The 14,691-nt window shown below is 45.9% G+C and overlaps 2 protein-coding genes across 6 annotated transcripts in view; one reads left to right on the top strand and one right to left on the bottom strand.

The window, feature by feature from the left end:
* Nucleotides 1-7,655, top strand: part of prr5a (proline rich 5a (renal)) — a 33,527-nt gene extending 25,872 nt beyond the window's left edge. For all 3 annotated transcript variants that reach the window (XM_036518381.1, XM_036518379.1, XM_036518380.1), the window contains exons 9-10: nucleotides 4,527-4,665; nucleotides 5,830-7,655. In XM_036518381.1, coding sequence (XP_036374274.1) covers nucleotides 4,527-4,665; nucleotides 5,830-6,386 — 696 coding nt within the window. In that variant the 3' untranslated portion in view covers nucleotides 6,387-7,655. The remainder of the gene's footprint in view (nucleotides 1-4,526; nucleotides 4,666-5,829) is intronic.
* A 4,593-nt stretch (nucleotides 7,656-12,248) lies between these two features.
* The window catches only part of LOC118770127 (putative homeodomain transcription factor 2), a 48,897-nt gene continuing 46,454 nt past the window's right edge, over nucleotides 12,249-14,691 (bottom strand). For all 3 annotated transcript variants that reach the window (XM_036517585.1, XM_036517587.1, XM_036517586.1), the window contains 4 exons: nucleotides 14,568-14,691; nucleotides 14,223-14,318; nucleotides 13,772-13,897; nucleotides 12,249-13,277 (listed from right to left, as the gene is read on the bottom strand). The exon at nucleotides 14,568-14,691 is cut by the window's right edge and continues 32 nt beyond it. In XM_036517585.1, the coding sequence (XP_036373478.1) occupies nucleotides 13,257-13,277; nucleotides 13,772-13,897; nucleotides 14,223-14,318; nucleotides 14,568-14,691 (367 nt within the window). In that variant the 3' untranslated portion in view covers nucleotides 12,249-13,256. The remainder of the gene's footprint in view (nucleotides 13,278-13,771; nucleotides 13,898-14,222; nucleotides 14,319-14,567) is intronic.

The following is a 14,691-nucleotide window of genomic DNA, read 5'->3' as shown; positions in this document are numbered from 1 at the left end:
ATATTTCACGTGTCAGATTTTTGGACAGTGAGCAGGGAACTCAAGAGTGCCTGGCCTGAGAGTTGACATGTATGTGTATTTTAGGTAGGTCTTTGTTAGTGAAAATGAGTTTGGTTACCGCTTATTAACTCAAACCATCAGAGTGTCTCCTATGACTGTTTCAAGGGAGTAGTCTTTTCTCTCCTTGGCTGGCATTATGATGAGGACGGTTTTAGCGTGAACTGAACACTTGAGATCGCTACAGACATTCCGTATGTTGATTCTGCCTCAGCATGACCCGTTTGCTTCTCCTTGGAAGTCCTGTCTCTCTCATTGTTGAAGCTATAAGTGTTCTGATTCGCTGGCTCAGAATGAACATTCTGGAAGGGGTGTGATATAAGTCAGAACATCCTTAGCTGGAACAGCAGTACAGCTTTGAGTGGAACCTCCTGCTACCAGCTGAAACCTGGAGAAGGAAGTTCAGAGCGTGGAAAGAATGCAGGAGCTGAATATCTGCTCTGTGTGGAGAATCTGTGGTTTTGGCTGAATATCTGCTCTGTGCGGAGAATCTGTCGTTTTGGCTGAATATCTGCTCTGTGTGGAGAATCCGTGGTTTTGCTGTTTGTCGGGCCTCGTCAGGCAGGTGCGAGGCAGGGCGTGAGGGTCACACACAGAGGTGAACGTCGTGGGACGTCATCCTGTTTAAACGCTGCGTGGACTCCGGCTGGCTGAGGGGTGTTTTCTTGGCCCTGCGTGGGTGTGGGAGAGTGTGACTGTGGGCACATTCAGGAGGGATTCCTGGGCCTGCAGCTCACTGTCCCTGTTAGCTACCTGAGTAGAAAATTCACAGCCTTGTGCTGGTCCCAGACCCTTACACACAGCACAGAGTGGCTGCTGTGTGTGTGTGTGTGTGTGTGTGTGGAGGGGAGGGGTGTGTGTGTGTGTGTGTGTGTGTGCGTGCGCGCGCCTCGTGTACCTGCCTCATGTTTGGTAAGCATTAATCAGTGAGGGAGAGTGAACAGATGAGTAGGCTTACTTACAGGCACGTGCCAGCGTTAGGCCTGCCTGGCTCAGTCACCCTTACACACGGTGACAGCACTTAAGTGAGATAAGTATACGTGAATCACCTCTAATTGCTGGAAGAAGCACTGCTTGTTACCCACTGCCCATCACTTTCACACCCAAACATAATCCAATCAACAAAGACTGTGTGGCACTGATCCAGCAGGTGAATCACCTGTTGCTCTTCACCGGTCGGCTCACTGCGCGCATATATAATTTCAGTTTACACCACTGATGTCACCCTGAGCGTTGTCAGGCCTGTCACTCAGCTGGTAAGCACAAAGAACAGAGGAAAAACGCAGAGCGGAGAAGCGGAGATGAGGCGACAGTCCTCTCATTCCCGGCCCTCTCAGTGTATCCTCGCGTGAGAGAGCCGGAGATTAAAATGGAAACAAGCTGTTTATTATTTTTTGCAATATCCAGCCCTACAAGTTGTTTTTCCTCCTCTGGAAAGCAGTTAGACGGCCTGAAATATGTCAGTAATTAATCAGCCATTTGTCTGGGAGAAGGGGAACACAAAACCCTCCACATTACTGTGGCTATTTCCAGCACGGTTGTGTTGTGCCCTAATTAGAGGACTATTTTCATAGCCTCACGCTCCAGTGCAAAAATGCATTCATCTTTTCCTGGATGGCAAAACAAACCGATTTCCAGTATTTTGTGTTTTACTTTTCCTAAATTTTTTATTAAATTACTACTTTTACTGAATTATGCAAGCTAAATAAGCCATTGTTGCCCAGGCGCTGACTGTAAGTGTTTTTCCAGAGGAACCCAGGGGTAGGTCTCTGAATGCTGTATGTGGGCTGAGGGGAATTCATTCGCTGTTGCACTGTGGGTGAGGTTCTCAGCCTGACTGAGTCCCAGAGCCGAGTCACAGAGCCAAGGGGCAGGTCCTGGTCACACGTTACTGAGACACACAGCGCTACTCCCTCACCTGGTTCGTTCACCGTGCAGATTTTTGCACAAATAAAATTGGTTGTTGCCGAGCTCTGAGGACACTTGTGTTTTGGTGTACCACGGTTATATATCAAGGCATAAAATGAGCAATAACAGATTCAGTGGACAGGGGAATGGCTTGAAGAGCTAAAAAAAAAAACGCATGTACTTTAATGAGTGTGTGAGAAACCTTCTGCACTGAGGTGAACCTGGGAGGCTAATGCTAATCGTGCTAGTTAAATCTGACAGAGTGGGCAGAGAAAAAAGTCTGGCAAGTTAAAGGAAAGTGCGTCAGCTCTCCTGTGACACACGCATACTGGAGCACTCTGGAGTTCAGCTGTTACGGCCACACGTGCCTAATGTCCACACGGCATTCGTGAAAGCACCCAGAGACAGAGGGAAGGAGAGAATTTAGAATTCAACTTGAATTTACTGGCACATTTTTCAAACAAGCAAAGAGACAAAAAAACATTTACATCCTCTGTCCTCAAACCAAACACCAGACAGATCTGTTTGCAAATCAAAACCACCCCACCATTGTCCCATAGTTAACAAAAAAAAAAGAATAAAATCAAAACACGACCCATGCAAACAGACAGAGGATGAAAACATCCTCTTCTGCTAAAGATCAGAGATTTCAAATTAGTTCTTCATTGTCAGCAATTTCACACAGAGCTCTCGCCACATCCCACATGGTAACGCAATCACATCGTCCATCAGTCTGAAATGCAGCAGCACACAGGCTTGTTTTTCAGTCCTGCTGCCACCATCTTTAACATTCATTCAGGATCACCAGTTCGGTCCCTAAGATGCCATTTTTCCAGCTTGGCCTGACCGCATGGGTAATTGATTGAAACAAACCTCCTCCAGATAAGTTCCAAGAATGATTCTCTTATCCATTGAGCCCACCTGACAAGATTTTTAAAATGGGGTCTCAGACAAGTGAACTGAATGTCTGAAGGGGCAGTGGAATCTTCCTGCTTGTGGAAAGGGCACCCCGTCCTCAATGGTGGTTCCCAGTGTGCCACTAGTAGCAATGGCCACTGCGTGAAAGAGAGAACAAGACTGGGAGTAAAAAAAGAAAGGGGGGAGAAGAAAGAAGGAGAAGGTCAGGGGAGCCGAGGTGGTTTTTGTGAGGAAGCCACACCTCTGCTTGGTGTTTTCTCTCCATTCTGTATGAGCTATATCACTGTGACCACACTGCACTCCTCCTTTCCTGTATGTGTGTGTGTGTGTGTGTGTGTGTGTGTGTGTGTGTGTGTGTGTGTGTGTGTGTGTGTGTGTGTGTGTGTGCGCACGCGCTCTCCTGAAAGCATGCCACATGTCCAAGAGAGGTCTGAGTGAGACACAGCCCAACTGTTCTGAGGTCAGTGAGACAAAGGATGGAGGGGAACAGCAGAAGGGAGAGACGTCCAGAGAGCTGACCCCAGAACTGTGGATTACGCTGTTTGGCACAGAGTTGCTCACTACCTGTGGGCCTTTCAGCACCATTTCCTCTACTCTGACAGGTGCAAGATCAGTGTTGCATTTCCACAACACGCTGCTCGTCTGTGGTGCACTGGAGTGAACAGTCAGCGTTACGGGATGCATTTATTCAGCTCTGTCAATCACTCGCTGCTTGATAGGTCACATGCTTAGACATGCAGTCACAGCCTAAATGTCATTTCAGGCGTCACCTGTTCTCTGAGATTCTGGTGACATTTTAAGACTCCGGGAGTTTTTTTTTTTCTTTGCTGCTTGCAGCATGTCTGCTCTCAGTTCCCGGAAAGTGTGTCATAAATCATCATCGTCTTCATCTTCGTCGTCATCGTCTGAAGGTTCAGAGACGAAGGGGACATCATGTCAGACATTTGCAGACAATGGGAAAAAACATCAGCTGTACAAATTACTCTGACAGGAAGCTGCACATTAACAGCAAATGGGAAGCAGGTGGAAGTCAGACGTTTAGAATTATGATGATTTTTTCCCTTATTTAGCCTTCCATTAATGAAGTGAAAAAAAGAAGTGATACTTTTCTGCTTGAAGCTGGTCAAAAAAAAAAAAAAAATCTAATGTCAGTTGTGTAACGTACAGACTGACCTGCCTTTATTCGCTTGCTCCGTCACTCCCCTGTAGGAGAGGCACCTGTGGCTTGTGTCCTCTGAAGCACCTCTCTACCTGTCTCCCTCCTGCCCCCTCACATTTGGGACAGCCGCCCCGGGTTCACAGGGCTTTCTGAACGTCAGTGGGTTCCTCGTTCTCGCAGTTCCCCGTCTCTAAGCTTCATCACCCAAAGGTCGAGCAGCTGGCTGCTGCCAGCGATCAGAGAGGCAGGAAGGAAATGGTGTGTGCTGAAAAGGTTGCGCTCAGAGCCGGGAGGCCCCTGCAGCCCCAGCCAGGCGCTGGCGGAAGCCTCTGCAGAGGAGGCCAGTGATAGAGAGGTCTGCTGTAACCGATGCTCTGCCGTCCCGTGAGAATGAGGCCGCCTTCACAGAATGCGTTAGTCAGCTGCTTGTTTCCTGTGCTTAGAGGCCTGTCTTTCTCTGAACGTCTGATGTGGTGCGTTTCAGGGGGTCCACGAGTCCAAAGGAGTGAGCGAGGACTACCTGAAGCTGGAGTCCCTGATCCAGAAGGTGGTGTCCCCCTACCTGGGCACGCACGGCCTCTTCTCTGACGATGGCACCGTCATGCAGTGTTCCTGCGTGCTGGGTGAGGAAAGCAGGCCAAAGTCCCACGTCCAACCAGTGCCAGCACACTCTCAGCTCTGGCGCCCTCTACAGACCAACACACATAAACTCGTTCCCTCTGCTTTACAAACACACTCACCTCTTTCTGCCTTACAGACTCACTCAGCTCTCTCCCCTTCTTTATAAACACACTCCCCTCTCTCTCCTTTACAAACACACACTCCCCTCTCCCCTTCTTTATAAACACACTCCCCTCTCTCTCCTTTACAAACACACACTCCCCTCTCCCCTTCTTTATAAACACACTCCCCTCTCTCTCCTCCTTTACAAACACACTCACCTCTTTCTGCCTTACAGACTCACTCAGCTCTCTCCCCTTCTTTATAAACACACTCCCCTCTCTCTCCCCTTTACAAACACACTCCCCTCTCTGTCTCCTTTACAAACACACTCTCCTCCCTCTCCTTCTTTACAAACACACTCCCCTCTCTCTCCATTACAAACACACTCCTCTCTCTCTCCTTTATAAACACACTCCTCTCTCTCTCCTTTATAAACACACTCCTCTCTCTCCCTCTTTATAAACACACTCCTCTCTCTCTCTCTCTCTTTACAAACACACTCCCCTCTCTCTCCATTACAAACACACTCCTCTCTCTCTCCTTTATAAACACACTCCTCTCTCTCCCTCTTTATAAACACACTCCCCTCTCTCTCCTTTACAAACACACACTCCCCTCTCCCCTTCTTTATAAACACACTCCCCTCTCTCTCCTCCTTTACAAACACACTCACCTCTTTCTGCCTTACAGACTCACTCAGCTCTCTCCCCTTCTTTATAAACACACTCCCCTCTCTGTCTCCTTTACAAACACACTCTCCTCCCTCTCCTTCTTTACAAACACACTCCCCTCTCTCTCCATTACAAACACACTCCTCTCTCTCTCCTTTATAAACACACTCCTCTCTCTCTCCTTTATAAACACACTCCTCTCTCTCCCTCTTTATAAACACACTCCTCTCTCTCTCTCTCTCTTTACAAACACACTCCCCTCTCTCTCCATTACAAACACACTCCTCTCTCTCTCCTTTATAAACACACTCCTCTCTCTCCCTCTTTATAAACACACTCCTCTCTCTCTCTCTCTCTTTATAAACACACTCCCCTCTCTTTCCCGCTCCACAGAGAAGCGTCTTTTGCGGCGCTGGCCCAAGCCCGGCGAGCCGTTGGCCAAGAACCCGGTGGTGCGGTCCAAGAGCTACAACATCCCGATGCTGACGCCGGTGGCGGAGTACGACTCGGAGGTGGGCTCGGTGGGCAGCGTGGGCATCAGACGCCACTCGGTGTGCGAGATGACCTCCTGCATGGAGGAGCAGGGCTTCTCCAGCCTGGCCCCCGGGGTGGACGTCAGCTCCAAGGCCTCTGCGGCCAAGCCCAGCCTGACCTCAGAGCCGGACATCAGCCTGGCAGGGAGCCTGTGTGAGGCCCCGCCGCCCTCCCCCTCCATCTTCCTCGAACACTCCCCGGGACCCTTCTGCGCAGAGGGCAGCCAGCCCTCGCCCTCCGCCTTGCCCCCGGAGCCCTCCTCCCTTCCCAGCTGCTCCTCCAGCCCCGAGACCATCGTGGACCAGATCCTGGAGTCCATGGACTCCGACGCTGAGGGCATCTTCATTGACTTCCCCCACCGCTGCTCAGACCCGCCGGGATACAGCAGGGAGAACGGCAGGCAGAGTGTGGTTTAGCGGGGAGAGGGGGGCAGGGTGGGGGTGACATGGCATGATGTTGGACAGTGTGGGACAGATCACCCCTGCAGTACGCCCCAATTAAACCCCCACCCCCCCCCACTCCCCTTTCCGCTTTCTAGGTCCCACATTTTTCTAAAACTTTTTAACAGCTTTGATAAAAAAAAAAAAAAAAAGTTGTGTTGCTTTTCTGATTGTTTAGTTTCGGTGTCGGTTCTAAACTGAATGTTGAGATGTAGGTGTTGGCGCCCCCTGTCCTCGGTAGCTTCACCTGAGTGAAGTGACGGATCACTGATCCCAGGCCAGTGAAGGCGCTCTGATGTGAGAGGGACAGAGAGGGTGGTGTTCCATCCACACCTTCCCTCCTGTCCCGTACGAAGTGTTCGGATGTTTATCCCTGTTTCTTCTGATGCTCTGGCATCATGTCGCTAATGTGAAAAATCAGGGGTGGAGCTAAGGAGAGCACTCAGGGTCCTCTCCCAGGTAACCTGTAGAAGTGTGTGCCAAGCAGTGAGGGGTGACAAGTCCAGTCCCTTTTCACCTGTTTTCTTGCTTCTCGTTCTGAAGACCCATCACTGGTGTATTTTAATATCCCAAGAGCACGCAAAATAATCCCCCTAAACCCTGCAAAGAAAAGATGGTAGAGATGTGTGTGTCCTGTCAATGGTGTGTAAAGTCATAGCAGAAACTCAGTGCTAGTCATAGCTGAAATTCAAGGGAAAATTACTACTGAAGGTGTAGACAAAATGATTCCTGAAACTCAAGGTGAGTCATAACTGAAATACAAGACGAGTCATAGCCAAAACTGAGATAGTTATACATCCCAAAATAAATGGAGTGATTTAAATTGACTGTGGTATTATACATCAGAGTAAGGCAGGAACGGAGGGGTATCATCTGCAGCACAACAAAGGAAAGCTATTCCCTCAGATAACAAACTGGAGAAATGTTGTTTCCTCACCACAGTTTGTGTAAAATCTCATTTTTGTTTTTTTTGGCATTTAAATAATTTAAAAAATATTCAGCAAAAGAAATGAGTATCTTTATTGCTCTAAAGAATTATTTTACACATTTCATTTACATACATTAAATATATCCCTTCAGAGAGGAACTATACTAAGGGTTGTGACACATAAAGAAAACTTACGATATCTGTCATGTAGTTAGGAAACTGCACAACTGTTCTTTTGTGATTGTTTTAGTGATTGTAAATCTTTTTAACCAATTTTCTTATGTATTTTTTTTCTGGAGTGCATACCGTCCCTGATCATGACAAAAAAATTTAAATTTTAAATACATGTCCAAATTTGAAGCATGGCATATACCATATACAGTATTTACAATATATAGGTTATACTGAATATGAATCCCAGATACTTAATTAGGAATATCGCGGATTTATAATGACATCTAATTAATCAATAAATGTAAATTGGTATATCATTAGGCACTTCAAAATGTATAAATACATGTTTCTGTTTTTAGAGGGTAGCTGATTTAGTATTCTTTAGGTTGGGAATTGAGTTTTATAAAGACCTTTAATGTGTTTTATAAAAGGGAGCCAAAATTGCATGCATTTTACACAGAGACATAACACTTTTTAAAGTGGTGAAGAGGTTTTTAACATCATTTTTAAATACTTGTTTCTTTTTATCTTGCCAATCTTTGATCTGACAGAGTGATGACCGCTGTAAAATGAGATGTTGCTATCGTTATTTATATGTGATTTTATATTTAAATTATGAAGGAAAGTTCAAAATCAGCAAATACAAATTCCTGAAAAAATCCTTTTCGGCTGTGTTTTAATGCAAGTGAATTCTCTTTGTCCAACACGATCAGTGTACATTACATTACTGTCATTTAGCAGACGCCTCTTATCCAGAGGGACTTACATTGGGAAGTGAACCAGCAGCCTTTCGGTTAACGAGCCCTGGCTACTATGCTGCAGTACTGCCCCCCCTCCTACCGCCCCCCCCCTCTGAACTGCTTCCAAACTGCTGCTGTATTTATTGGGTCCATCGGCAGAGGTAAGCCTGTGCACACATATATTGCTCTGTATATATTGTGTTTCTTGTTTCTTTCAATACAGAGACTCCAAAACAAATTAAACAATAACTAGCATTCCAAATGTACAAAAATATTAAGGAAAGGTAGTCTAATTGAAGAGTCTAAATAGCCCCAACTATGGGTTGAGAACCATACCACATCTGTTTCCCTGAGAAAATCTCTCATGTGCTCACGTACAGTACTTGTAATAGCATCTCAGCATCTATAGAAAGTAAATAAAAATATACCTGGTAAGAATACAGATATAAGTCATGTATTAATATTGCGCTGACCTCTGAATATAACTGGATAAAACCTTCCGAAAATAAAAATATTGAACAGATCTAATTCACCTTGTAAGTCCTAAAACCATGTAATCTCTATCACTTTCTCATCTAACCGCTGGCCCCACGGTTCCAGGCCTCACTGCTCAGCAGAAAGCTTCTAACATCAATAGAAGGTGGCTACCTGCTCTAACCTCTAGTCCCCACAATCTTACACATTTAAAATTAGCTCATAGCATGGTGTTAAGCCCGTGAAAATCAAATTTACTGATGTTTCAAGCACAATAATTCATTTTTTGAATTGTGTTAATGTAGAGAAAATATGATTAGAAATTTAAAAAAAAGAAAACTCTCATTTTACTCATAGGAAAGTTGCTAGTTCTGAACGTCCTAATTCCTCAAATGAGGTCTGGTCTTAAATATCTGTGATGTCACTGGACCCTTTTGGATATTAAACGGTTGTTCAACAGATGATGTCATAGTACCCATGTGATAAAAATGTGAAAGTCATTGTAGCGGCGTAGTGTAGTAGGCCGGTAGCTGCAATATGGTTATGTGTTGCCTGAGAGAAAAGGTATGCCACAGAAGGTCAGAGGCCCATTTCAAAGTTTTAATGAGCACATCACCTGGTCACATGCATGTGCTGGATGTACAGTGGAAGAAATAGATGCAAACAGAAAATGTAAAGAGAAGTATACGCAATTCGCGGTCCAAAGCTTTTCGGTAGAGCATGCTTCACTAGTCGACATCATATCTGACATTAACCACAAAAACGGAGCCAACCAAAAAACAAAAACCAAAAAACACAGTGGAAATTAGTATCTATCAGGACAGGAGCCTGAGCAGACTGATTTTGCTTCAAACTGAAGTTTGAACATTTTCACCAGATGCGGCTATAAGAAGACGGTGAGTCCCTGGGTTTGTAAGATAAGAGGTCATTCAGATGATGTAAGAATTCCGTGTCTCCCTTAGGGGATTGATAAAGTGCGGCTGTAAACTATTGGTAGGCTTTATTCCATAGGCTAGTCCCCCAGCAGGGCTATGAAGGCCACGCCGATGTGTGCTTATATATTAATAGATGTACAAGTTCCACGTAAAAATACTTTGCTGGTGAACAATTAATGCATATTGTAAAGGCAGGTGTACAAACTACAATCATTTGAGAGAAACTGTGGGCCCCTGTAGATGACGTTTGACTCCTTTGTGTTCAGAGTCGGTATGTGTGAATGACATACCAACAGCAATCGCAGTCCAAGCAACAGGCTGATTTACGCACCAAACCGTAAGACCTGAGAGAAAACGGTTCTGAAACTCGTAGAGGGAGCTGATTAATCCAGTCAGTGACCTATGAACTGGAACACAACTGAAAACTTGAGTCCAGGCACCAGACGGGTAATATGAGCCAACGCCCACGTCGGAAACGACATGATGGGAATTTAAGTGTTCTGGTTTATGTCTGTTGATTTGTGATTCACAGACACCCCGCCCCTCTGTCCTCTGTTGGAAACGGAACACCTTCATTTTGTCTTTTTCCACCGTGAGTGTGTCTGCCATCTGCTGGTCATAAGTGGAATTGAACACATCCATTTTGCAGCCATTTTATATTCCCAGCAGCAATACCTTTCTGTTTTCCCGCACCCCCACTTCCCCCCTCCCAGGGTTGCCAGCTCTTTATGCGTTCGCTGTGATGAATCACACTGCGAATGTGATTTGAGACTGTGAGAACAGGCGCCATCAAAGCTTGAGACTTGGCAACCTTCCCATAAACATCCAGTCTTAGGAATGCTTTGTTCATGGAACTGTAGGTAGTGTTTGGTGTTCCTGTGGTGCCTGTAGAAGTCATGGTAACATTTTTGCATTAAAGTTTACTTTTTAAGAAGGATTGACAGGTCACTTAAGGGTATTTGGTACAGTCTTGGGTTTCCTAGACACCTGTAAATTACCATTGCAATTTCTTTGTACAGCTGTGTCACTGGAAAATGGGGTAACTGCTCTACCCTCCAGTACAAGAGGTTGTGCTGTGCACCTAATTTGCCGATTTTATAAGCTGTCAGTAATTCACCAGGTAAGTATTCAGCTTTGGATACTCAGATGATTTTCATCCAGTGGTAATCACTGTAACTGGAGGCACACGTGACACAGACTGGGGCAAGCCTCATATTTATGCTTCCTCATTTCTCCTGTCCTGTCAGGCCATGTAGGAGGTGTACCAGAGAAGATGTTTAAACCTTGAACACTGGAGTATGGTGTTTGGTGTTCAAACGCGGCTCGCTCTTTGGGAGCACACTGGCGTTTTCCCACCGGCCCGTGTTTGGGCTGAGCTGTGGGAGCACTGGCCGTGGTGAATGCGCTCTCAGAGCCTGGACACTACAATGGCAGACAGGAAACAACTCTAATGCTCAGCGGTTTACCGTGCTTTTTCAGGGTGCCTGCAGGAGGGACCGCTCTTCAAAAAACAGTGAAACTCCCCGCTGACACCTTAAAGATCAGCGCCAAGGAACAGGTAAGGCTTTCTTTGCCACCAGAGGAGCTTTGAATTAAACCTCAAGGTCTGAATTTTCTGTTGGCCCATTTAGAGAGTGACTGTTGGGTTCTCAGGAGTGAAGAAAAAATAGGTGGTAATGGAGAATTCCAGGCCAGAGACTGGCCATGTAGGATGACATTTATGGATTCAGACAGATTCAGAAGATGCTCTGTAAAGAACTCAGCTAGGAGAGGGAGGGGTTTCAGCCACAGTAAATTTTAATGAGGATTACAATGTCACATGGTACACGTAGTCATGGTAACCGAAGCACCTCAGGCCCGGCGTCCGTCTCTGAGAGAGGCCTGTAGCTTATTCTGAATGATACTTGGATGTCCATATTTCATATAAAATTCTGGAACTTATATAAATAGACCTGCTCACAAAAATCTTTAAAACTAATAAATTAAATATGCAGACTTCCTTTAAAAAAGGAAGTACAATGCATAGAATCATTTTCTATTAAAACAATTCAGTTTTTTCCCCACCTCAGGAACATTTTTTTTTTTAGTACTGCAAATGTTTTCTGACATCTACAAAGCGCAAGTGACCATCTGTAGTAAAAATGAAACAAGCGAAAAAGAAAAGCAACATCAATATCCTTTTTAAAGCATTTTCAATTCAAAACCAAACTTGAAATGCATGTTATACATTCTTTTCCAGCAAAATGCACTTTGGTCATTTTCACACTGACTGTCCCACGCAAACATTACAAAAAAAAAAAAAAGAAAAAAAACAAGGCTCTTATTCAGAATAACACGTTTTGACATTGAAACATGTAACATTTTTAGGTTTAAAGTGCACGTTTTCAGGCATTCCCAACCCAGTGTCTTAATAAATACACTTAATTTCTAGGTCTAGCAAAATACCTTCAGTCTCGGTAGATCTATTAGTTATTGCTCAAATACAGTTTGACCATGGAAAAGTATGTTTCCGACAAAGCCACATGACACAAAGCTCGAGAGAGAGAGAGAGAGAGGAAGAGACGGGGGGGGGGGGGGGGGGGGGGGAGAGAGAAGGAGAGAGAGGGAGAGAGAGAGGGAGAGAGAGAGAGAGGGTACACAGAGAGCCAGAGAAGAAACCTGCCCAGTTTCTTACTGCCAGTATCCATGCCAACAGCTACACACAGGGTGACTGCAGTGTAGAGAACTCGTTCCCTCTAAATGTCAGTTTGGTTGCGGGTGTGGTGCGCACTGCTAACGCGGCGAGGCCGTCACACACACACCGTCCAGCCTCACGTCCGAACAGCTGCCGTTTCGCCGAAATGCGTATGCGTGTGTGTGCACGTGCACGCATGTGTGCGCAGGTGCGAGGGTGTGCACGCTCGCACACATGCACGGTGTGTAAAAACAGTATCTGGTGTTTACAGTCTGAGCTTTGGTGTGCTGTTGTTCTGAGAGCAGACAGCACTGAAGCTTCAGTAGACGGATGGGTTGTGACTGGTTGAGCCTCTGCAGTATTTCTACCCAGTGCGTGACTGCAGCCCCCCCCCCCCCCCCCCCCCCCACGCGCACCGTCTCTTTATCATGTGATGAGTATGTGATGTGACAGTCCACAACTTCCTGTAGTGTTCACAGTGAACCGACTACGTCTACCCTAACAAATGTGATTCTTTGAAGAGCTGGATAATATACAATGCGTACATAAGTATGCTCATGCACGCATATACACACATACACAAAAGTGCCACAACTCTTCAATTTATCTCCATTTACACTGTTTCCACTTGAATGTCACCTGGCCAATTGATCACCCCATCTGAGAACACATACCTGTAGCTAAAATAATACTTTCAATTAAAACATATCACTAAAAACAAAGGCAAAAAACTAAAACACTGAAAGGGTAAAATAAATATCTGAATTGCACAAGTACATGAAATGTAAGCACTTCGATATGTCTGAGAAAGGGCCACAGTCCATTGTCAGAGAGCCTGTAGTCAGTCTCAACAGCGCCCCCCTCTGGTCGGAGTGTGTGTCATCCCTTCATGAGGGCGTGCTGTTTTCTCATAGCCTCTTGTCATGACTTAATCTTCCAGAGCTGTGAGGAGAAAAGCACCATTTGTAGCTTTAAATGTGTATATGGAACACACAGCAAGACAGAGCCGGGCAGTCTGAAACGCTGCAAGTGCTGTAATCTATAGAGAGATATTCTCTTCAGAAAAATAAGTCTTAAATTATACATTTATTCATTTAGCAGACGCTTTTATCCAAAGCTACTTACATAGGTTACAGTTCTTTACAATGTTATCCATTTATACAGCTGGATATTTACTGAGGCAATTGTGGGTTAAGTACCTTGCCCAAGGGTACAGCAGCAGTGTCCCAGCGGGGATTGAACCGGCAACCTTTCGGTTACGGTGGCAGTCATTTGTCGTCTTTGCTCATACGTAATTCTCCTTTATAAAATACAGTGAAGCACTTTCCGCAGCTGTGGAATGTATGTCTCTGATCCTGCGGTGTTTGTGTATGCGATCTGTCAGCCATGCTGTTGTGAGACAGATGCACAGGCAGAGGGTATCTGTCTGAACCCACCTTCAGATTAAAACCCAGCAGGTCGCTGATGACCCCCGACACTGCGGACAGAATCACCACCTGCGTGATGTTGTAGAGGAGGGGGTTCATTGTCAGGCCGTACAGTCTGAAGGGGGTGTCCAGCTCCTGTGTGGGGGGGAGAGGGAGAGATTGGTTACGAGCATCACATTTTCACATCCTCACACACACACACACACACACACACACACACACACACACACACACACACACACACACACACACACACACACACACACACACACACACACACACACACACACACACACACACACACACACTACAGAGCCAGCCAGCCTGCCTGCACCAGCTCACACTCTGTGTTTGGCCCCTGTGAGAGTGGGCGGAACTCTGGGGCTGTGAGCATGCTGATTGGTCCCTCTGTCTTACACTCAGCCGTTAGTGTTTTCTGATTGGATACGCTCAGCTGTACCTTCAGCAGTTTGGTGGCCAGCTTCAGCACGTTGTTGACCAGGGTCAGTTCTTCTTTTTTATTTGGTTTCTTCTCCATTTTCAGGTACAGATTTATCTGATGAAAAGAAAAATCAGGCAGTTAAGATGACACTGGATTAAAGTCTATGAAGAAATAAACAGTTTAGAGAAATGTCAGGATATAGAGCTCTCTGCTCTGGGTTGGTATACTTGGGTGTATTGTAGCATGAGAGTGTTGCTGTACCTGCTCTGTCAGTAGGATGGAGGTGTTGCTGTACCTGCTCTGTCAGTAGGATGGAGGTGTTGCTGTACCTGCTCTGACAGTAGGATGGAGGTGTTGCTGTACCTGCTCTGTCAGTAGGATGGAGGTGTTGCTGTACTTCTTGCTGGTCTCGGACCCCAGGGTAACAAACCGCAGCAGGAAGAGGGACAGCGAAGCACACCAGATGGCCAGCTCCCAGTTGTAGTGA

This window comes from Megalops cyprinoides, chromosome 23, assembly GCF_013368585.1.
Source record: "Megalops cyprinoides isolate fMegCyp1 chromosome 23, fMegCyp1.pri, whole genome shotgun sequence".
Classification (NCBI taxonomy): Eukaryota; Metazoa; Chordata; class Actinopteri; order Elopiformes; family Megalopidae; genus Megalops; species Megalops cyprinoides.
Note: the sequence above shows the minus strand (reverse complement) of the source record. Positions and strands in the feature narration are given on the sequence as shown.